Here is a 22,455-nt window from a genome sequence, read left to right as displayed (position 1 = left end):
AGGAAGCACACAAAAATAGTTGGGAGTTTTCACATAGAACAATCTTGGAACTATTACAAAGTAGGTTCCAACATGATTTTTTTTAGCTGAAATAGAATATATCAATGACGTTTTGAACAAGATGCTCCATGAGTGCTTATTGAATGACTCCCATGCTGACCCCCTCTCTGTCCACAGGGCCCTTTGTAGTTCTCTGTCCTGTGTTTGCTTCAGCAAGATACTAACTGTTTGCTCCCCTTCACCCAGGAAACCACTGCTGCTGCAATTGCCCATCTTATGTCAGAGGAACCTGATGTCCCTGCTGATGGCTGTCGGGCCATCACTACCCAAAAACAAGGTCCTCCCTGTGCTACAGATTGTCCAACAAGACCCTGACCCCTGGCTAAGAGCTCTAGGGGTGTTACTGCAGAGGGATTTGGGAGTTGGAGAGACTGTTGAGGGAACATCGCCTCTGTCCACAACGTGTCAGACACAGCTCCGAGAACTGTGTATGCGGCTGGGCCAGAGAAGCAGGAGGCTGAAGTTGCTTCAGGCTCCAGATCCCCAAGAGGAAAAAGAAAAGGAAGAGGAAGACCTGGATCTCCAGCAATCTGGGAAACGCAAGAAGGAGCCAGAGGAGGAGCCTGCCAGTCCTGAGCAGGAGAGTGCCCCTAAAAGGCTTCGGTGTTTGGAAAAAGAGGAGGGTGAGAATCAGGAGGAGAGAGCTGAGCTGGAATCATCGGAATGCCTGGTAGATCAGGAAGGTGCATCACCCAGTAAGAACCAGCCTGCAGGGGGAGCTGAGACCAGCGAAGCTGGTCAGCATGTGGACAATGCTATGGACCTGGCTGAGAATGTGGAGTTGCCAGAAGCTGTCCAGGTACTAGGCTAGGGAGGCTGGGTTTGAAATGAGCCTTCAAGAGTGGGATTTGTTTGGGAAAGAACAGTCAGATAATCTAGTCTCCACAGATTCCAAGGAGAAAGGAGCTACTAGATGTTTGAACACTCATCCTGAAGACTTGTAACGGAGCACATTAAGGGTGCTAGGAAAGCGGAAAGGCCCAGGGACCATGTCTAGCACCTTGTTCTGGGGATGAGTGTCTCAGTCCAAGGCCTGCATCTACCCCATCACAATTGGGTGCAGAAAATACAAGTCCAGACCATTGAGTTTCTTTCATACATAGATCTTATCTAGTTTGAATTCTTAAGTGCTTTTCAATATAAATTGTTGATTTTCTTGAACTGTCTTTGCACTGGTCTGGGACCTTCTCAGGAGAGGGAGCTAATCCTGGGCTTGGGGTGCTGCTGTGGAAGTAAGGCCTTTACACTGATCATACTCTCCACAGGACCAGCTTCTGAGGCTGCAGCAGCTGCTGAAGACCTTGGGAGAGGTAACTCAGTCCCTGCCCTGCTTACCATAGCCCTCCTCCACCTTGTGCTTGGAACCTCAACATTGCTCAGGGAAGCCCCAATGCAGTGAGACCCAGATTGGCAAGAGGGGATTATAGAAGGCAACTCAGGGTGGACTGAGGGTCTGAGGGCAGTCACTGCAGGAGCTTTTCTTGGCCCAAGTACAGGTGTGCCATCTACCACCACGCAAGGTCCTCTCTGATAGTGCTTTCAGGAACTGAAGCCCCCACTGCTGCTCCTCAGTGAACTCCGGCAGCCCTGATGTTGGCTTTGTCTCCTCAGGGCTTAGAGGATGCGCCACCAGTTGAGCTGCAGCTTCTCCATGAATGCAGTCCCAGCCAGGTGAGTCCAGAAAAGACACCTTGAGCTGAGTCACACCTCCTTCTCTTTTTTCATTTGTTTCTTATCTCAAGTAGGGATTTGGGGAAGTAATTTTTTTTGGGTTCTGTGGTCCCTCAGTAGGAGAGGTCACCCTCAGTGGTTTCTTTTAGCCCTGGGTTCCTCCCACCTAGGGCAGTTCTCAACCTTCCCTTACCTGGATGCCCTTGTCCTGCTGCTTCTACTGTCACGTTGGCTACAGACAGACTAGAGATGAGAGTGTCTCAGTATTCTGCCTCCTTCCCTTCCCCTCTCTGCTGGCAGGTGGACCTAATATGTGCACAGTTGCAGCTCCACCAGCTCTCAGACACAGGTCTCCTGCAGCTCTGCTCCTGGCTGCTTGCTCTTTCACCAGACCTCAGCTACAGCAGCGCCACCGTGCTGACCAAGAGCCTCTTTCTTGAACGGGTAGGTCGATTAGGAGGTAACTTGGAACACCAGGGATGATAGGGTGGTCTAAACTCTTCAGAAGGGGAGGGCTGAAGGAATTCTCTGCTATATAGACAGCCCATTAGGGCAGCCTGGGGCAAGGAAAGAGAGCCTGGGTATCTACCCACATGGCATCTAATGGTTCTCCCCTGGGCCCTGAACTTTTCTAGAAGCTCGAATATGACTCTCAGTTAAAAGAACTTGGTTGGGTTTTTTTCCTCTGTAATACTTACTACGGTCTGAAACGTGGTTCTAGAAAACATTTGAGGAAGGAAAGACACATATTTTTGTTGTTATTATGTGCTGTTAGGCGACCCTGTGAACAATGATTTTGTACCTTGCCCTGTCCTGGGCCCACCTCACCATCTCTGATGTAGCTGACTCCATTGCCAGTCGCTGTGTCAATACACCTCTTCAAGGGTCTTCCTTTCCTATGCTATCTACCCTTCCAAGCGTGATGTCCTTCTCCAAAGACTGGTCCCTCCTGGCAGTATGCCCAAAGTATGTGAGATAGAGTTTCAGAATCCTTGCCTCCAAGGAGCAACTTGGTTTTGCCCTTTCTTGGAGAGACCTGGTGGTTCTCTTGGTCGCCCATGGTATGTTCAGTACTCCCCCTGCACCACAACTCAAAGGCATTGATTCTTCTTCTGTCATCTTTATTCATTGTCCAGTTCTCAGATGGATAACAAGGAATTGAGAAAACCATGGCATGGATCAGGCAGACCTTAATCTCTAGACTGACATCATTGCTCTTTTGCACTCAGGAGAGGTCCTTGACAGCAGATTTCCCCAAAGCAAGTCATCTTTTGATTTCCTGACTGTTGGTGCCAAGAGTGTTGATTGTGGATCTGAGCAAGAAGACATTAGTGAATTATTTATTTTTTTTTCTTCCCCCTTGTCTGTAGATTCTCTCCCTGACTTCTTCCGCCTCCCGCCTGCTCACAACTGCCCTAACCTCCTTCTGTGCAAAGTATACCTATCCAGTCTGCAGAACCCTTGTTGGCCCCATGCTCCAGGCTCCAGGTTTAGGTAATTCTGGAACTGGCCATTGGGCTGGTTGGTCTGCCTGCTCTGTTTCTATCACCCCTGAAGTGGCCTCTTGCCCTGGCAGGAGGAATATATTCAGTGGGTAAATATACCTTTTACTTCCCTGATGATTCTTCCAGTATGGCCTGGGTAGTCCCCTAATCCCCGAGTCCCATCCTGTCCTGCCATTTTCACATAGACTGCTCCCCTTCACTCTTATTCAGGTCCAGCTCAAACAGAGTTGCTGTGCTGCCTTATGAAGGCTTTGGAGCCAGACGCACAGGTTCTGATGCTGGGGTGAGTGATAACCCTCCATGCTGTCTCTGTTCCTACTACCACCTCCCTGAGTACTGGCTTCTGGCACTCCGGGGTTGGAGCAGGTTAGGCAAAGATGGGTTGTAACTCAGCCAAACACCCTCTTCCTGTTGCCTGAACCTGGCTCATGTCTTCCCACTTTGTGACTTCATGCAAGTTGCCATCCCATGTTCCTTCCCAGTCCAGGGTTGCAGCCTGCCTTAATTCTGCCCTGCCTAGGTATGAGGGCTGACTGTGTGCCAGACATGTTGGGGACACAGAGGAAGTTGATGGTTCCCGCTCGTGAACAGTTGACAGGGTAGTTGGAATATGGCACTGTGGTTAGGAGCCCTGGGTTTGGAGTTACACATGTCTTCAGATCTCATCCCTGCCTTTTATGTAGTTGTGTGAAAACAAGTTATTTCATCTGTCTGAACCTCATTTTCCCCATATAGTAATCACTTGATAGGTATTTTTTGGAGAGTAAATGTGATAATACATACAAAGACTTTGCCGCAGTGTTTACAAAGTCAGAAGATAGACTGGAAATAGACATCTTATTTATTGAAGCATTATTACTTTGATATGCTTTGGCTTGTTAGAGTTCCTGAACATAGACTTTTCCAGAACTCTTACTTGGAAAGATTGTTTTTGGTGTACTGCAAATCATAGCTCCCAGTTACTTCTTACTCTTTACTCACTACAGACTATGTTTTGTAGCCACCCCTTTCTGTGCTCTTTTGATTTTAGACAGCTTATCAGCTTTTCACTGAATCCTCCTCCCTGTTCTCTTTGCCATTGAGTAGACACTGACTCTAGCTGACCCTCCAGCAGGTTTTCAGAGGTTGTAAAATTTCTTCTGTCAGGAGGTGATTGCCTGCCTTTCTCCTACAGAGCTGTTGGTGGATTTGAACCACCAGAGGTGCCACCTTGAGGTTAGCAGTGCCGCTCCCTGAGGACTGTGCCACCAGAGCTCCCCTGTTACTAGATAGACTTGCTGATGGGAGGAGAAGACTCTTAATCTAAGACTCTTATTTTGCAAGAGTCTACTCTGACTGAAGAAGAAATGCTTTCAATGTTTATAGACCTGTGAATGAGCCTCACTTGGTTCTTTCTGTGTCAACATAAAGCCTCATGCAAAAATCCTTAATCTCAACAGAAGGACTTTTTTTTCTTCAGAAGGATTTTTTAAGTGTCCAGATAGATATCAAAGGCATAGACTATAGGCCTTATGCAGTAAGGCATGAGAACAAATAATGCACAGAATATTTTTTTCTAAACAAGGTGACTCTAAAGAGAACAACAAAGTTTCAGTAACTTTACAATACTTAAAAAGTAACAATTTTAAAAAACAATATTTTATTATTAGGCAAAACAGAGATTGAATGTTGTTAGTATGTATCATAAATTAGTCTTTTGTAAAATAATTACTAAAAGTCTTAGACTAAACTGTTTGATTCTAAAGTATTAAACTCTGAGAGAATCAATATATAGTATCTCTGTATAGAATGGATTTCTTTTTTAAAAAATTTATTTATTTATTATTATTTTTTGTGTGTACCATCAAATCAGATCTGACTGGTACAGGAGGAGAGATTGCCCCGCCTTCTCCGGCAGAGCATCAGGTGGATTCAGTGTCTCTCTGGGATTGCAGTGCAGCTTCTTGCCACTAGGCCACCTAAGCTCCCTTTAGAATGGATTTCTTAAATTGATATAGTTTAATGTCAGGTTATTCACTTTTTAGGTTATTGAAGATTAATCAAAATGTTTATTAAACTATGGGCAGTGAGGGGAGCTCTGGTGGCCTAGTGGCAAGAAGCTGCAACTACAATCCCAGAGGTGCACGGTTCGAATCCACCAGATGCTCTGCCAGGGAAGGAGGGACCATCTCCTCCTGTACCAGTCAGATCTGATTTGACGGTACACTCACACAAAAATAATAAAATATAAAAAAAAAACCCAAACCATAAACTATGGGCAGTGTAAAAAAAAAAGGTTTATTAAACTTATTTCAACACTAAACAAATGATACATAGATTTCAACCTAAAAAACCAGGGAGAAGATGTCATCCTGAAAAGCACTTACTAAGCCCTTTAATTTTTTAAAAAATTTTTTAAAATTTATTTATTATTATTATTATTATTATTATTATTATTTTGTGTGTGTGTACCGTCAAATCGGATCTGACTGGTACAGAAGGAGACTGCCCCTCCCTCTCCAGCAGAGCATCTGAAAGCCCTTTGGATACCCTCATGGGCACAGACATGAAGTGGAAAACCTGAAGGATAATATAAGAAGGGGCAGCCTCATTGGTGACATCAGCTACCCTCACCGATGCCTTCTCTGTTTTATATTCATTATCTCAGTTAATCTTGTAGTCCTGTGAGGTTCGTTGCCCCTTATAAATGGGAGCATTAAACCTCAGAGAGGACCGGCCCAGAGGTCACAGAGCCAGCAGGAGCTGAAGCGTGGAGTTAAACTTGAGTCTGTCTACGCAAGAAGCCATGTTGTCTCCACTGTGCTGTGCTGCTTTTTCCAACAAGGTGCAGTAGAACAGGAAGCAAGGTGGAGTGGACGTCAGTGCGGGCTGGGCTCTGCAGAGAAAGCTCACCTCCGGGCAGCCTCTTGTGTCCTCACTCCATCAGCATCCTGTTCCCCGGCTCTCTTGCTGCTTTTACTCAGGATACAGTTTGGACAACTGGTTGTTTTTTAGAGAACCTTTTTATACTTTATTCTAAAGTCCTTTGTTGTCAGTTTCTGGGGATCCTGGGAGGGTCTTAGGACCTCCAGCACTAAATCTGAGCTCTGCACCAGTGGCAGCAGAAGGTAGCTCTGACCACTTGTTCTGGGCATCTCTGTGGTCCCCACAGAAGGAGCTGTGGCTTGGCATGGGGGGTGGCTTTCTCACTGAGACCTCTGTTTCCAGACAGATCTTAGAGCTGCCCTGGAGAGAGGAGACTTACCTGGTGTTGCAGACGCTCCTGGAGCAGCGGGTGAGCATTCTTTGGGGAGGAGAGGACAAGGACTTGTGGCATTGCTGTGGAGAGACCCTGGGCTTTGATTCCTTCCCTGGGGAAAGGATATGTAGGACGTCAGGGTGCCTGTAACAGCAGGAGTACCACTGGCTTGAAAGAGAGCACTCTGTAAATACCTCTTACTAGCCATGTGGCAGGGTGGGGCGGGGAGGAGGGGCATATTTTGACATATATATTCAACTATAATTTTATTTTTTAATAGACTATAGCTGTTTATGGTTTACAGTTTGACAGATATACAATAAAAAATTCCTTTCTGGCTCCCAGCCATCTGGAAAAGAGAGTCCCTTCTCTAGGGCTGACTAGTATTGCTAGTTTAAGGAGAATTCTCCCTAAATAATGTATATATTAAAGGAAACATGAATAAATTTACTTTCTTTCTGCTTTTTATAGACACCTAACTTCCCAGTCTCACTGTATCCTCATTGTTTCTACTTTACAATGTATTTTGGTGATTTCTCCATATGTTGTTTTCGGGAGCTCTCATGGCCTAATGGCAAGAAGTTGTGCTACAATTTCAAAGGTATAAGGTTCGATTTCACCAGCTGCTCCACGGGAGCAGGAGGGGCAATCTCCTCCCATGGTGATTAACTGCCTCTGAAAACCTACCAGAGTGTCAGCTATGGGTCGGTTCTGACTCAGTGGTACACAACAACATACCATTCTCAATGTATCTTTGTTGTTTCTACTTTACAATGTATTTTGGTGATTTCTCTCTTTGAGTACCTAATATTCTGTGTTATTTGTGTCTATCTTAGGTAGTTAACGTCTTTAGACCAATTTCCTCATCTGTTAAAGGAGCATAATGATAGTCCCTACCACCTAAGACTGATGTGGTTCAAATGAGATCACTGATACAAAGTGCTCAGAATGATGTGTTGTGTTGTCGTAACATGCCCTTGACACAGGAGTTGCTAAAGTAGGTGTGGCTTTCCCGCCCTCTGCAGGCGGAGAGAGGCTCCTGCCCTCTGAGGGAAGCTTGTGGACTTCCTTCTGATCGGTAATGATCGTGCGTACAGCAAAACCAAACGCTGCTGGTGCTGAGCCGTCCTCACAGGCACTGCTCTGCCTGAGCCCATAGTCACAGCCATTGTGCCCGTCCATCTCACTGAGGGTCTTCCTCTTGGTCATCAGCCTTCACTGTTGCAAGAAGGACATCACCCACTACTGTGATGTCCTTCTTCACACACTGGTCCCTCAGAGCACATGCCCAAAATCTTGTGAGATCAAGTCTCACCATTCTCAGGGCACCTCTGCCCTGTTGTATGAACCTGATGCTTAGTCTAGCCACGTGGTAGCTATTTTTTTGAGGTGCTTTTGTTCTAGCATGACCTCACAGTCCTTTGTGAGCCATGCTAAGGATCCTTCCCCTCCCATCATCCTCGGCTGCACCTTTGCCATGGAGTCACTATTTTTTTCTGAGCCCTACGTGCTGGGATGTATGTGCTGTATGTACTCTCTCATTTAATCCTTTTTACCACCCTCAAAGTTGGATACTGTGGGCCTCATTTTACCCAGCCAGGAGGTGGTAGAGCTGGGATTAAAGCCAGAGCTCGCTGAATGAAGAACCCAGGTCTTTCTTGTGTACTGTTCTGTTTCCCCAATGTGTACAGGTGGAAATGACCCCTGAGAAGTTCAACGTCCTGATGAAGAAGCTCTGTGAGGAGGGACTGTCAGCCACTACCTCCATGCCCTTGGCCAAGCTCCTGCTCACAGTGATGACCAAGTACCAGGCCACTGTGAGTGTCCATAGGGCCATGGGGACTGGCCCCTGGAGGGCCTCATCCATCCACTAATTTAAGCCGAAAACTGGGCATCGGAACTACCCAGGAGCTCACTCATCCAGCAAACAGCTCCATGCACCAGATGGTCTGTGGGCATTAGGGTGACCATAATGGAGTTTCTGTCCTTGAATTGATCTCTTGCTGTACTCTAGGCTAGTGAGCAAGGGGGGAAGATGATTGTAATAACTGCAAAGAGCCACATGGGAGGTGAGCACAGAGTATTTGCAGCAGAGGAGGAGGGCACTTAAGCCTTGTTTATGGTTGGAAGTTGGGAAAGATTTCCTAGCTCTTAAGGTAGGTAGTCAAAGGCTAGAGACAGGAAATGGCATTACAGGCAAAGGCAAGTGATGTAAATGTGTAGACTGGGGATCTACGATTGCTAGGGTGCCCGGGGCCCAGAAACCTGATGGTGACAGGGAGTAAAGTTTCCAAAAGCAAAAAACTCAGCAGTCAAGTGAATTCTGACTCATAGCAACCCTCCATTAAGTTAGCAAAGCTGTAACTATTTATGGGAGAAGACTACTGACCTTTCACCCAGGCTGGTGGAATTGAACTAGCGACCTTTCAGTTAACACCTGCATGTTATGCTACTTGGAGAATAAAAGTTGAGAAAACCAAACTCACTGTTACCAAGTAGATGCTAGCCCCTAGCCAACCCTCATCAGGTTTTACCACCAGAGATCCTTAAGGGGTAAGATTGTGTTGTTGCTGTTATTTATTGTTGAGTTGGAACTGACCCATAGCAGACCTGGGAGGAGGTGGCCCATTTTTCTCCTGCAGAGCAGCTAGTGGATTCAAACCACGTGCCTTTGGGTTAACTCCTTACCCCCCATCTAGAGAAACAGAAATAAATGCATAATTTCGTGGGGCTCATGAATCCCCTAGAGACCAGAGGACCAGTGTCAGTTATGGAGAGCCATCTGAGGGCCTTCAGCTGGGGACTGACTTGTTGATCAGATGAGCATTTAGGCAGGAGCATCTCAGGACAGTGGTGACTGGACATGTCCATCTGACTCCTGCTTAACCATGTGAAATGAGGAAGGATACATTAGTCAAGGGTGGACTTCTCCCATCATCTTTGCATCTGGCTTCCTCTGCCCTTCCAAAACTGAGCCCATGGGGCAAAGGGAAGAAAAGAGATGTGTCTTCTTCATTATTTAAAGCTGCTATAAAAGTCTGCTGTCAGAGACCTCTTCAAAGTACTGAAGAACAACAATATCAGTCTGGAGACTAAGGTGCACCTGATCCAGGCCATAGTCTTTGCACTTACTTGCTATGCATCAGAAAGTTGGACAATAACTAGGGATAATAGAAGGAGAATTGATGCCTTTGAGCTGTTGTGCTGGAGAAGAGTATTGAATATACCATGGACTGCTAGGAGAACAAACAGGTTCATCCTAAAGAGGGTGAGACCAGGCTTCCCTTTGGAGGCAAGGATTCTGATGCTTCATCTGACATACTTTGGATAGGTTGCAAGGCAGGATCAGTCTTTGGAAAGGGATGTCATGCTTGGGAGGGTAGAGGGACAGCACAAGAGAGGAAGACCCTGGATGAGATGAATTGATTCAGTGACTGGGATAATGGGGGTAGGTGTGTCAGAGACAATAAGATTGGCACAGGATAGAACAGGGTTTAGGGCTCTTTGTCCAAAAAGTCGCTATGAGTCGCAGGTGACTTGATGGCACATAACAACAACATAACAGATAACACAAGTAGATGACTTTTGCAAACAGAATGATATTCTGTTACAGTCTAGGAGCCACTCATTGTTGTTCAGTAGGGATAGATTCATATCTGATCTCCTTTTATTGGGTTTCTGAGGCAGAAGATTGCAAGAGAGATTACCCATCTTTCGCCCATTGAGCCACTGATGGACTCAAACTGCTAGAGAGGCACAACCTTTGAGCTGGCAATGGAACTCCCTGTGGGCTGTGCCACCAGAGCCCCCTTTTAAAAGCCTGGAAATCCAAATTCAGGGTGCAGCTCTAAGGATAGATCTTGTGTTCCTTCCGCTTCTGTAGGCCAGTTTGCTCTCTGGAGATCTCCATGCATCTGGCCTTCCCCAGTGTTAAGTCTGAAAGAACACTCTCCACTTCTGACTGTTTTCCCCTGGTGGTACTGAGGGTCCCCACTCTTGACTGACTTTCTTCCCTTTTGGGCTCTTGTGAGATAAAATGTGTTAGAGGGCTATGATGGGATTAAGGGGCCTTATATTCACCCCTAATACTTTTACAGCAACGGTGTGTCTCTGGAGACAAAGGTGTGTCTGATACAGGCCATGGTCTTTGCAATCACTTGTTCTGCATCAGAGAGCTGGACAATGACCAAGGAGGATAGAAGGAGAATTGATGCTTTTGAGCTTTGGTGTTGGAGAAGAGTGCTGAAGGTGCTATGGACTGCTAAGAGAACAAACAGATTCATCCTGGAGAGGGTTAAACCAGGCTGCTCCTTGGAGGCAAGGATTCTGAGGCTTCGTCTGACATACTTTGGTCATGTTGTAAGGAGAGACCGGTCCATGGAAAGGGACATCATGCTTGGGAGGGTGGAGGGCAGGCTCAGGAAGGGAAAGCCCTCTGGGAGGCGGATTGATTCGGTGACTGTGGCAATCGTGTTTGAGGCAATGAGATTGGCACAGGACAGAGCAGAGTTTAGGGCTGTTGTAGATAGGGTCGCTATGAGTCGCAAGCGACTCAATGGCACATAACAACAACAACAACAATACTTTTACAAATATTTAGTGTATCCGATTGTGGGGAATCATTACATGGTTTCCATCTTATATCATTATATACATGTATTTTTTGGGCACAGTTGAATCCTTGACAAGAGGAACAGGCTGCTGAAGTCCTAACATAATTTTTCCTTCTTTCCAGATCACTGAGTCCCAAAGGCTGGGCCTAGCTAAGGCCTTAGAGCTCAACACCACTTTCCTGAGGAAGTCTCTGCAGGCTGCCCTGAAACATCTGACTTCCTGACCATGCACCAAGAGGCCATTCTCAGGGAGCTCCCTCCCCAGATTCTTGAAGGACACTGTCCTCATGAACTCATCCTCACCCCTTGCCTAAGGGGAAAGCTGAACCTGGCCCTCTCATGGACCTCGTTTCCCAGACTCCGGAGAGGAAGGACGTCTTGGCTTCCAGTCAGCAGGGCTGCCCCTGGGTTAAGGGAGCTGGATGAGCTGTCATTTCTTTCGGGGCTGCTGACCCTGAGTTCAGTCCTCGTCATTTCTGCCTCAGGTCCCAGGAACAGAAACTTTTGTGTTAAGGCCACCAAAGGGTCTGAGCAGATGCCTCTTAATCCAGGAGCCCCAGGGGACCTGTGTACTCAACAGAAAACTCTTGTAATTAAAAGTAGCTTAGCACCACTGTTTGTATATCTAACTTGACCAAAGGAATTTCATTAAAACCAGCAAGTTCACTAAGGACTTACTTGGAATATTTCCTGCCCGATCCTGTGCTATCCTCCCAGTCTCTACTGTCCTTAAGCCTGTTGTTACAGCCGCTGTGCTAGTCCAGCTCCTCTCACCCTCTGCCTTTCCAAGCACGGTGTCCACTTTTAAGGACAGGCCCCTGCTGGTAACATGCCCAAAGTATGGGAGATGAAGTCTCACCGTCCTTGGCTCTGAGGAGCACCCTGACTATTTCTCCCACGAAAGAACTGCTTGCTCTTTTTGGCAGTCCACTGCATGTTCTGCAGTGAATGAGAAGCTCTAGTGGCTTAGTGATAGGAGTTGCTCTGCTGACCCAAAGGCACATATTTCAAGCTTATAAGCCACTCTGTAAGAGAAAAATGGACAGTCACTTTCTGTGTGATTTAATACCCCTGAAAATCTGTTAGAAGATCAGCTATGAGTTGGTTCCTACTAGATAGTACATAACAACAATACCACAATTCAGCATCAATTATTTTTTGGGCCTGACTTATTCCTTGTCCAACTTTCATATGCCTATGAAGTAACAGAAAATACCTTGACCTGAGTCAGAAATACCTTGTTCTTTAAACTGACATCCTTGTCCTTTGTTTTTTGGTGCCATCTAGTTGACTACGACTTGATGACTACGTCATAGCAAATCATTGAACAACAGATCTGAACCCTCCCTACTCTGCACCATCCTCACCATCCCTGATCTGCTCAGGCCCACTGTGTCTATTTTGTTAGAGATCTCCCTCTCTTTCTCCGACCCTCCATCTTTCCCAGCTTGATGTCATTTTGTAAGGACTGGCCCTCCTGACAATGTGCCCCAAGTACGTTAGAGTTTCACCATCTCTCCCTCTAAGGAGCACCCTGATTGTGCTTCTTCCAAAACAGACTTGTTTATTTTGGCAGTCTACGGTACATTCTCTGGTGGCCTAGTGGCAAGAAACTGTTGCAACCCCAAAGGCACATGGTTCAAGGCCACCACCTGCTCTGCAAGAGAAAGATGGGCAATCTCCTGTGCGATTAATTGCCTCTGGAAACCCGCCAGATTGCAATAACAACATGGTATATTCTCTGCCACCACAATCCAAAGGCATTGATTTTTCTGTCATCATTCATTGTCCAACTTTCGGATGAATAGGAAGTAATTGAAAAGACTTCGGCTTGAATCAAGCACACTTTAGTCTTTAAACTGGCATCATTGTTCCTTAGCACTTTGAAAAGGTCCTTGACAGATTTAAGCTCATGTTGAGGCTTTAGTACAGATTTATCTTTGATCTTCAGCAAGTGCTTCAAGCTCTCATCCTTCTATGCAAGCAAGGTAGTGTCATTTGCATAATACAGCTAGTTCATGAGTGCAAACCTGATGGCACTTCCGTCAGAGTCTAGCATCTTCAGGTCTATGCTCAGCAGATTGATTAAAAGTGAGATGAAAAGGACACAACTCTGATACACACCTGTCCTGATTTTCGATGAGACTGGCAAGGCAGTACAGTCATAGACCTTATTTTAAATCATGCAGTACCCCCTTGTTCTGTACAATTGCTTCTTGGTCTAAGCACAAGTTCCACATGAGCAGGATTAAGTGATCTGGAATTCTTTTTTTTCTCAATGTTATCCATAGTTTATTATTATCCACACAGTCAAAATTGTGCTCATACAGAACACTTAAGTATGCTCATATGGAATCTATACCTACATTAAGAAGCTGTTGTCCACACAGAGCAAGGGAACACTGCCTGCTTTAAAATCAAGAAGGGTGTGCGTCAAGGTTGTATCCTTTCTCCATACCTATTTGATCTGTGTGTTGAGCAAATTGGGAAGACTGTGGCATCAGGATTGGAAGAAGACTCATCAACAACCTGCATTATTTAGATGACACAACTTTGCTTGCTGAAGGTGAGAATATGAACCACTTGGTAGTCAAGGACTACAGCCTTCAGTATGGAAGATCCTTACTACAGGAGCAACAGCATTATGATAGATGGATAAAGGATTGAAGCTGTTATTTCATCCTGCTTGGATCAACGATCAACGCCATTGACACCAGCAGTCAGGAAATCAGGAGACATATTGCACTGGCCAAGTCGGCTGTCAGGGAACCTCTCCAAATGCTAAGACTAAGGTGCACCTGATTCAGGCCAGGATGACAGAAGATGCCTTTGAGGGTTTTTTAGTGTTGTTCTTTTAATGTAATCTTTCCACTCCCTACAGGCAAATACAAATCAGATTTATGAAGACAGCGATAATAAAAGGCAATAGTAATGAAAACAAGTGAGCTCTGGTGGCCTAAGTGGCAAGAAGTTGCACTGTAATCCCAGGGGTGTGCAGTTCAAATCCACCAGATGTTCTGCTGGAGAAGGAGGGACTATCTCCTCCTGTACCAGTCAGATCTGATTTGACCGTACATGCACAAAAAATAATAATGAAAACAATTTTTTTAAGCTAAAGAAGCTTTATTAAGGGGCTCCCAGGCAGGATTCCTTGATTTAGAGAGAGACAGACCAGAGGAAAAACACCTGAAAACAATTTTGGAAAGCCCACAAAAACCCAATAAACTTCTATTTAAACAGAACTGACTTGGTGCCGAGTTGTCAGAACACCAGTAACTTGGGAACCACCTATATGAGGCGATAGATAAATGTACTTTCTCAGGGTTTTGGAAGCTGGAAGTTCATGTTCAGGGCACTAGCTGTAGATGAAAACTGCACTGTGGGGAAATCCTGGGTTAAGCTTCTCAGGTATGTTCCTCTGTCATCCCTGGAGATCTCTACGTGGCATCCATCTTACCCAGTCGTCCTTGCCTTTGAGTTTTAATGCTGGAGAAGAGTACTGAATATCCTATGGACTGTCAAAAGAACAAACAGAAGTGTCTTAGAGATAGGGCAGTCAGAGTGCTCCTTGGAAGCCAAGATGGAGAAACTTCGTCTTTCATTCTTTGGACATATAGGTAGGCGAGGCTATTTCTTGGAAAGACATCATGCTTGGAAAAATGGAGAGTCAGTAAAGGAGAGGAGGACCTCCAATGAGATGGACTGGATTCACACAGTGACTTCAGCAGTGGGATTCCAGTGTGTCAGAGATGTTGAGGATGACACAGGATAAAACAGGGTTCAGGTTGGCTGTTCATGTTCATACGGTCGCTATAAATCATACTCGACTCGACTTGACGGCACCTAACAACAAAAATAGTAAAAAATGTCTTCACAATCAGTAGGAGGGATTACTAATCCTCAAAACAACCGTGGAGCCAACCCTTGCGTAGCCTAGTGCTCAGCGTGCCTTGCAGAATAAAGCTTTCCAGCGAGGTCTTGCGCGCTGGCTTCGCTTCCACGGGACGCGCGGCTGCTCCCTCCAGTGGTCGTAGGCCGAAGTGCTCCTGACTAAGCGATCAAAGTGCGTTGTCTTGGAAAAACCGTACAAACAAGAGAACTCTCGCGAGAACAAGGCTCCTATTTGAGCGCATGTGCGACAAGTACCACTCTCTTTTCCGGTTACTGCGGCGCTAGCAACCATGAGGTTAGTGGTGCTTAAAGCCCAATCTACGCCTATCTCCTCCTTTAGACGCTCTTTTGGGAATTAGAGCACTTCGGGTGAAATCTGGAGGTTTCTGTCAGGCTTTATAGTGGATCATTTCTTGTTCGGGGCCAGGCTTCCCTCCTCCGGATCGGTCCCCAGCGAGGGCTCGTTCCTCGGGTCATGGGTTTGTCTGGCTCAAAGCCCCAACTTGTTCTCCATTCTGGGCTCGAGTTTTGGAGACGGGAAGGTCTCCGAGACGCCCACCGCGCTGAGCGTTGTCTGTCTTTCCTTTCACAGCAGCAAAGTCTCTCGCGACACCCTCTACGAGGCGGTGCGGGAAGTCCTGCACGGGAACCAGCGCAAACGCAGAAAGTGAGTGCGGGCCGCCCGCGATGGCGCCAGGCCGGGGGTGATTTGGAGAAGTCGGGCCGGGGCTTCCTGACCCTGTTTTCTTTTTCCATAAGGTTTTTGGAGACTGTGGAGCTGCAGATCAGTTTGAAGAACTATGACCCTCAAAAGGACAAGCGTTTCTCTGGGACCGTCAGGTTGGCACCGTTCTTACCCCACCCAGCCCTCAGTGCCCCCGTGGCTGTCGTCTCCCCTTCGGGCTCCTGCTGACGAGCTCGAGGCAGCCGCAGCGGCATTGATGAGCCAGGGTAGCTCAGACCACCCGCTCGAGGCAGGAGTGGCTGAGCGGACCCCCACCCTGGGTCTTAAAACATGAGGGGAGGCGTGGGGAGGCCTTGGCCGATCCCGCCGGCTAGTTTGAGAAGCCAGACTAGCTGTTGGTGATGTGGACACTCTGGGTAAGGCTTCACGGCTGCTGTCCCAGACCCCTTCACCTGTGCTAGTCACCCGAGGCCAACAGTCACCGGATTTGTTTCCCCGAAACACAGGCTTAAGTCCACCCCACGCCCCAAGTTCTCTGTGTGTGTTCTTGGGGATCAGCAGCACTGTGATGAAGCCAAGGCTGTGGACATCCCCCACATGGACATTGAAGCGCTGAAAAAACTCAACAAGAATAAGAAACTGGTCAAAAAGCTGGGTGAGTGCATCTGGTGTAAACAACTGCCACATGAGTTTAAAAACAAGTGGTTAGAATTGGGAGTAACAAGGTCTGCAGCATGGGACCGTTTGCAAGTTGGAAGAGCCCTATGGGTTGTGAGTAGGGGCTACTGGATTGACTAGACCGGTAGCTGAATGAGATATTTGTAACAACCCATGATCTTCTGAGAAAAGGCTTTATGTGAACACTTAAGAGGAAGGTGTAGGGTAATTATTTCTGTAATAGTGAAAAATTGTTAAGTCTTCGCAATTGCTTATGCGTCAGAAAGCTGGACCATGACTAGGGATGATAGAGCACTGATGCCTTTGAGCTGTGGTGCAGGAGAATGGTATTGAATATACCATGGACTGCTAGGAGGAAAACAGGGTTGTCCTGGAAGAGGGTGAGATCAGGCTGATGCTTGGAGGCAAGGATTCTTTGGTTTCATCTGACATAATTTGGACATGTCTTTAGAAAGTGACAACATGCTTGGGAGGGTGGGGGGGACAGCACAGGAGAGGAAGACAGACCCTCCATGAGATGGATTGATTCAGTGACTGGGATAATGAAGGTAGGTGTGTCAGAGAAGATAAGGTTGGCACAGGATACAGCCTGTTTCAGGGCTGTTGTACTTGGGGTTGCTATGAGAGACAAGCCACTCGACAGTGCATAATTCTGAAGATTAATTTGCTCTTTGATAGAATATTTTTAGGCCTTCCCTTACTACCATGTTTGGTGAGTCTAGAATAAGGTGCTGATTAGTTGCTAAGCATCTTATGGCTGCCTCCCTGTCTTTAATAGCCAAGAAGTATGATGCCTTTTTGGCCTCTGAATCCCTGATCAAGCAGATCCCAAGAATCCTAGGTCCAGGGCTGAATAAGGCTGGCAAGTTCCCTTCTCTGCTGACCCACAATGAGAACATGGTGGCAAAAGTAGACGAGGTGAAGTCCACCATCAAATTCCAGATGAAAAAGGTAAGAGGGGCTTGTCAGTAGTGGAATCATGTAGCATATCCAAGGCTTAAGAGAGGGAGGGGTACTAGGGACTCTCCGCTGTCTCGATTTCACATTGTCTTTGGATACATTAAGATTGCTGAGCAGGATTAAAGCTTTTCTAGCTACTTTGATTTTTATTTTATATATATCTATTTTTTAGGCTTATCCTTGGGGCCAAACACTTCTCATTAGAGTAGCTAGGGGAATTGAGAAATTGTTAAATTCCATTCATACCCTATCTCTGTCTGCCAACCCTCCTTGATTGTTACTCCCTCCATCAGGTCCTGTGTCTGGCAGTGGCAGTTGGCCATGTGAAGATGACAGATGATGAACTTGTTTACAACATCCATCTGGCTGTCAACTTTCTGGTTTCTTTGCTAAAGAAGAATTGGCAGAATGTTCGGGCTTTGTATATCAAGAGCACCATGGGCAAGCCCCAGCGTCTGTACTAAGATACAGCTCAATAAATCTTACTGTTTATACCACCTCTGTTTGAGAAGTCATTATCTAGGGAGCATTGGCTTAGTGATGTTTTACAGCACTCTTTACAAAGGCACAGTTAAAGATCTCCCTGCTGCTCTGTTGGAGAAAGGGCATCTTCCTTTTCAGAACTCTCAAGGCTTGTATTAGATTATGTTAAGCATTTTAGGTGAAAGGTTGATAATTTGGATGAGTACACCAGCAAGAAAAATGGACAGTCTTGAGATTTACAACTTCAAAAGGGAAATGGTCATTAGAGTTCAAGAGTCCCTTCAAGGACTGGGCTTGGGGCTGTTTTTAAGTGCACATGTGGTCTTGGTCTGTAGGATGCTTGTTAACAGAATGGACACATTGAATTCAGTGAGGCTTTCTATGTATGTGATGTGCAGTTAATCCAAACCATATGAATACAGTATTTTACTGGTCAGAAACATGTTGGGCCAGTACAAATTTTAATAATCTGAATATTTTTTGAGCTGATAGTGATGGAAACTTCCAAGGCCTTTCTGGAAGCCCGTTAAAGTACTGGGGAAGGTGGTTTCTGGTGTGGGAAATAGTTGTAACTTAACCTTTGACCTGAATCTGCATCATTTTTTTTTTTTTTTTGAATCTGCATCATTTAACTCAAATCAGTTCATCCCTGTGGGTTTTTTTTTTAAGAGCTTTAATCCAAAGCATAATTGGAGTGTTGCTCAAAATTAAAACTCAAAACAAGCTTGATGTGCTCTTTAACCATGATGGGTACATCTCACCATATAATCTTTTATAAGTTGTTTATGTGTCTCACCTGGTGATGAGCAAATGGCTTAAAATTCAGGGTAATAGACCCCCTTTTTCTACTCGGTTATGTAATATTGGAATACATGGGAGAGTCCAGAGTGCTAACCATTACCGTGGAACAGTTAGAATTGCATGTCGTTTGGGTTAGCACAAGTCTCCACTAAGCCACCAGAATACCCTTTCCTAATTATACTATGTCTGTAATCAGAACAGGGACCTCTTGTGGTATGAAACTGCTACAATTCCAAAGGCATGCTGTTTGAGCCCGCCAGCTACTCAGGAAGGGTGGGCAATCTCCAATGTGATTTACTTCCTCTGAAAACCTGCTGGAGAGTCAAGCTATGAGTTGGTTCCAACTTAGTGGCATGTAACAATCTAAAATTCATTGCCATGTATGACATCAATCTGGAATAAGGGGTGCATTGCCAGAGGAGTAGGAGGAAGAAAATTGTGATCAAGTTGGAGCCAACTCAGCTGACCCTCCAGTGGGTTTTCAGAGGCTGTACGTTGCATGGGAAGGAGATTGCTTACCTCCACCTCCCCACAGGACCCCCTTTTCAGTTTGAACTGCCTTTGGGTTAGGAGTTCCCTACCCACTGGGCCACCAGAGCTTTTTAAGTGTTAATGTGTTTTATGCCTTGATTCTCACAGAGTCACAAGTCATGAGCAATGCTCACACCTTGTGGGATGTCATAATAGCAAAGACTGCGGAGGTATAGTTTCTCATGACCTTCCTTGATCTCTTAACAACCATGCCTCTGGATTTGAATCATGGCTCCTTGTTGAGAAACTAGAATGCTAACATACAGGAGATCTGTTCTGCTTACTGCAAAGAATGCAGCATTCAGTTATAAAGTGTTCCAAGGAGACTTGACTACTAGCTGGAGGGTTGATGGTTTGAATTCATCCAGAGGTTCCTTGGAGGACAGGCCTGGTGACCGTTCAGAAGGAAACTAATGGAGCAAATGTACATTTTTTTCCCCTTTGTCAGAGAAATTTGTATTTAGAATTAGCCAGCTGTACTCAATTTAAATTATCCCAGTTTTGCTAGCAACATCCAAAACATCAAGTTGTATTAGCTGCTGTTGAGTATGACTCATAGCGACCTTATGAACAAAAGACCTGAACCCTGTTCTATCCTGTGCCGTCCTCACACTTCTAACATACAAGAGCCCTTTGTGTCAGTAGTCCACCTGGTCAAAGGGTCTTCCTCTCCTTCACCGACCCTCCACCCTTCCCAGCATCATTCCTTTCCAAGCAACAGCCCCTCCTGGCAACAGCCAGGAGCAAGACAAACACAGGCCACTCTTTCTCCATCAGGCCTAATCAAGGTGTTGACCTTGACCACATCAAAGTCAGAGTTTGTTCACACCTTATTTCCTTTGGTGCTTGTTGGCCTTGACATCCCCAGTGAACACAAGTGTGTGATTATCTTCTGTCTTCTTCATGGTTGACTCAGTAGTTGGGGAAACTTGATGTCCTGGTGGCGGGGGGTATTTGGGTTGCCTTTGGAGTCTCTGTCTTAGGCCACTGGAAAGTGGGTGACAAGCCGATCATCTTCGTGCCTGTGGATGTCCTTCAGGACAGCCTTCTTGGCCGTCAACGCCTCTGCTTTGACTTCAGTTTTGGCAAGGGTTCCCTTCCTTGCTTTCATCTCTATCTTCATAGAAAAGTGCATTGTACATATACATAGAGTCACTGTGAATCAGAATGTACTTGACGGAACTAACAATATGTATGTTGTCAAGTCAGAACTAACGGAGATGATCCATCTTTCTCCCAAGAAGCAGCTGGTGACAGTGGAACTCCTTACCATTAGGCCACCAGAGTTCTCTAACAATATGTGGTTTTATATACATATAGTACATAAAGACAGGTGCCAAGTACACAGATAACCTGTTGGCTTGACTCATTTTAGTCAATTTTGGGGTAACATGATTCCATTCAAGCAATCCTCTCCAGCATTTCAAATGAGTTTAAAATGGATTGAGTGGACGGACTCCTAAGGTTATCTAAACTCTAGCGGTGAATGTTGTTGTTGTAGTAGTATACCACTGAGTTGGATCTGACCCACAGCTGATCCTCTAGAGGGTTTTTAGTTAAAAAAATAGCACAGGAGGAGACTGACCATCCCGCAGAGCAACTGGCAGTTGGTGGATCTGAACACATGTCTTTGGAATTGCAGTGTAACTTCTTACCACTAGGCTACCAGAGCACCCTTGCTGGTGAATGTGGCTTTAAGATCGATCAGCCACACTCTCCTGTTTGAAACGAGCCAAGGATTAAAATGCTATTTGGAAACCATGACAAGGTAGGCAATTCTGGTGACTTAGTGGTACAAAATTGCAGTGCCAACTGAAAGGTATGTGGTTCAAATCCACTGGTTGCTCCTCAGGAAAAGATGGGCCATCTCCCTTGCGATTTACTGCCTCTGAAAAATCTGTTGGAGCGTCAGCTGCAAGTCATTTCCCACTTGTATGTAACAAGAAGACACAGTTGTGCTGCTAATCCAAAGGCTGTGTCTAAGGTTGAACCCAAAGGTGTGTTTGAATCCAAAAGTGTTTTCGAACCCACCAACAAACAGCTCACTGGGAGAAAAGCAGCCAGGTGTGATTGACAGCCTTGAAAATGGAAGTTTGCTATGAATTGGAGCAGAGTAGTACGTTTGTTGGTTTTTTAAAATTAGTATCTTAGTAACTTGATACTTGGTAACCCGGATCTTCATTGGCTATTTGAATTCCCTGATTTTAAATCATGTCCACTCCACTTTATAAATCTGTTAAGATGTGACTATTAAGGGGAGCTCTGGTGGCCTAGTGGCAAGAAGCTGCAACTACAATCCCAGAGGTGCACGATTCGAATCCACCAGATGCTCTGCCGGGGAAGGAGGGGCAATCTCCTCCTGTACCAGTCAGATCTGATTTGACGGTACACGCACACAAAAATAATAAAAATAAAATTAAAAAAAAAAAAAGATGTGACTATTAGTTCCTGGGAGGCACAACCAGTTAAGCACTCAATTACTAACTGAAATAACTCAGATATACAAAAGGACAACTACTGACTGCATAAGAAGGCTACATGACTACAGGAGGGTAACTGAGGGTTAGGGAAGAATAGAAATGTAATGTGTAGACAGCACTACAAAGACCAGGATGAGGGAGGATTAACCTGCGAAGAATGGAGAGAAAGCCTGTCCTGGTTGGCGGGTGGAGACTGGATGTATACAGGTGTTTAGCAGGCAGTGGGGGTGTGGAGGACTGGGGTGGGTGGGGAAATGGGTAGGGTGCAATGGGTGCTTGAGGAGATGGGGAGATAGAAGTAACAGATCAATGGTGATTAATTGCTTAGAACACAGTATACAGAACTGATTGTATAGGATAGAAAGTACATGAATGGGGCAGTGTATATGAGTAAGTGAATGGCAGTGAATGATGGTGTAATGATATGTTTAAAAAAAGGAATGTGTGATGAATAAATCATTGAATATACAAACTTTTAAAAACAAGATGAAAAAGAAAAGTCTACCCAGGGTTACCTTGGAAAAAAGGCCTGGTGGTCTGACAAATCAACCATTGACACTCTCTAGGGGCACCCATGCTCTGTGGCACATGGGACTGCCACTGAGCTGGAATACATTTAGAAGCAGCTCCTCACATTACAAAATTCCTTCCTTCTTTTGCCCTTACATAGCACAAATGGTTACATGCTCACCTACTAACCAAAAAGCTGGGGTTCAAATGATGGTCTTCTTCTGAAAAGACCAAACCCTACGGAGCACAGTTCTCTGTAACACCTGGGGTGCATGACAGAAGGTGGTGACTGGCTTGGGTTTTAGTTTTGTTTCCCCGACACTGTATTTGGAGTATCACCAGCCTCTGG

General features: G+C 45.7%; 2 protein-coding genes across 2 annotated transcripts in view; both read left to right on the top strand.

Moving 5' to 3' along the window:
- The window catches only part of FANCE (Fanconi anemia, complementation group E), a 30,838-nt gene extending 19,527 nt beyond the window's left edge, over positions 1–11,311 (top strand). The window contains exons 6-14 of the mRNA XM_006882183.1: positions 247–859; positions 1,326–1,370; positions 1,672–1,731; positions 2,032–2,175; positions 3,102–3,225; positions 3,447–3,519; positions 6,444–6,510; positions 8,166–8,291; positions 11,210–11,311. Coding sequence (XP_006882245.1) covers positions 247–859; positions 1,326–1,370; positions 1,672–1,731; positions 2,032–2,175; positions 3,102–3,225; positions 3,447–3,519; positions 6,444–6,510; positions 8,166–8,291; positions 11,210–11,311 — 1,354 coding nt within the window. The remainder of the gene's footprint in view (positions 1–246; positions 860–1,325; positions 1,371–1,671; positions 1,732–2,031; positions 2,176–3,101; positions 3,226–3,446; positions 3,520–6,443; positions 6,511–8,165; positions 8,292–11,209) is intronic.
- A 3,957-nt stretch (positions 11,312–15,268) lies between these two features.
- RPL10A (ribosomal protein L10a) lies at positions 15,269–17,765 on the top strand. Its single transcript, XM_006882182.1, has 6 exons — positions 15,269–15,273; positions 15,571–15,645; positions 15,738–15,818; positions 16,170–16,318; positions 17,120–17,292; positions 17,595–17,765. The coding sequence occupies exons 1-6, from the start codon at positions 15,269–15,271 to the stop codon at positions 17,763–17,765; spliced, it is 654 nt and encodes a 217-aa protein (XP_006882244.1).
- The last annotated feature ends 4,690 nt before the right edge of the window (positions 17,766–22,455 follow it).

This window comes from Elephantulus edwardii, unplaced genomic scaffold (assembly GCF_000299155.1).
Source record: "Elephantulus edwardii isolate Elephantulus edwardi_28Jun2011 unplaced genomic scaffold, EleEdw1.0 scaffold00017, whole genome shotgun sequence".
NCBI classification, from domain to species: Eukaryota; Metazoa; Chordata; class Mammalia; order Macroscelidea; family Macroscelididae; genus Elephantulus; species Elephantulus edwardii.
Note: the sequence above shows the minus strand (reverse complement) of the source record. Positions and strands in the feature narration are given on the sequence as shown.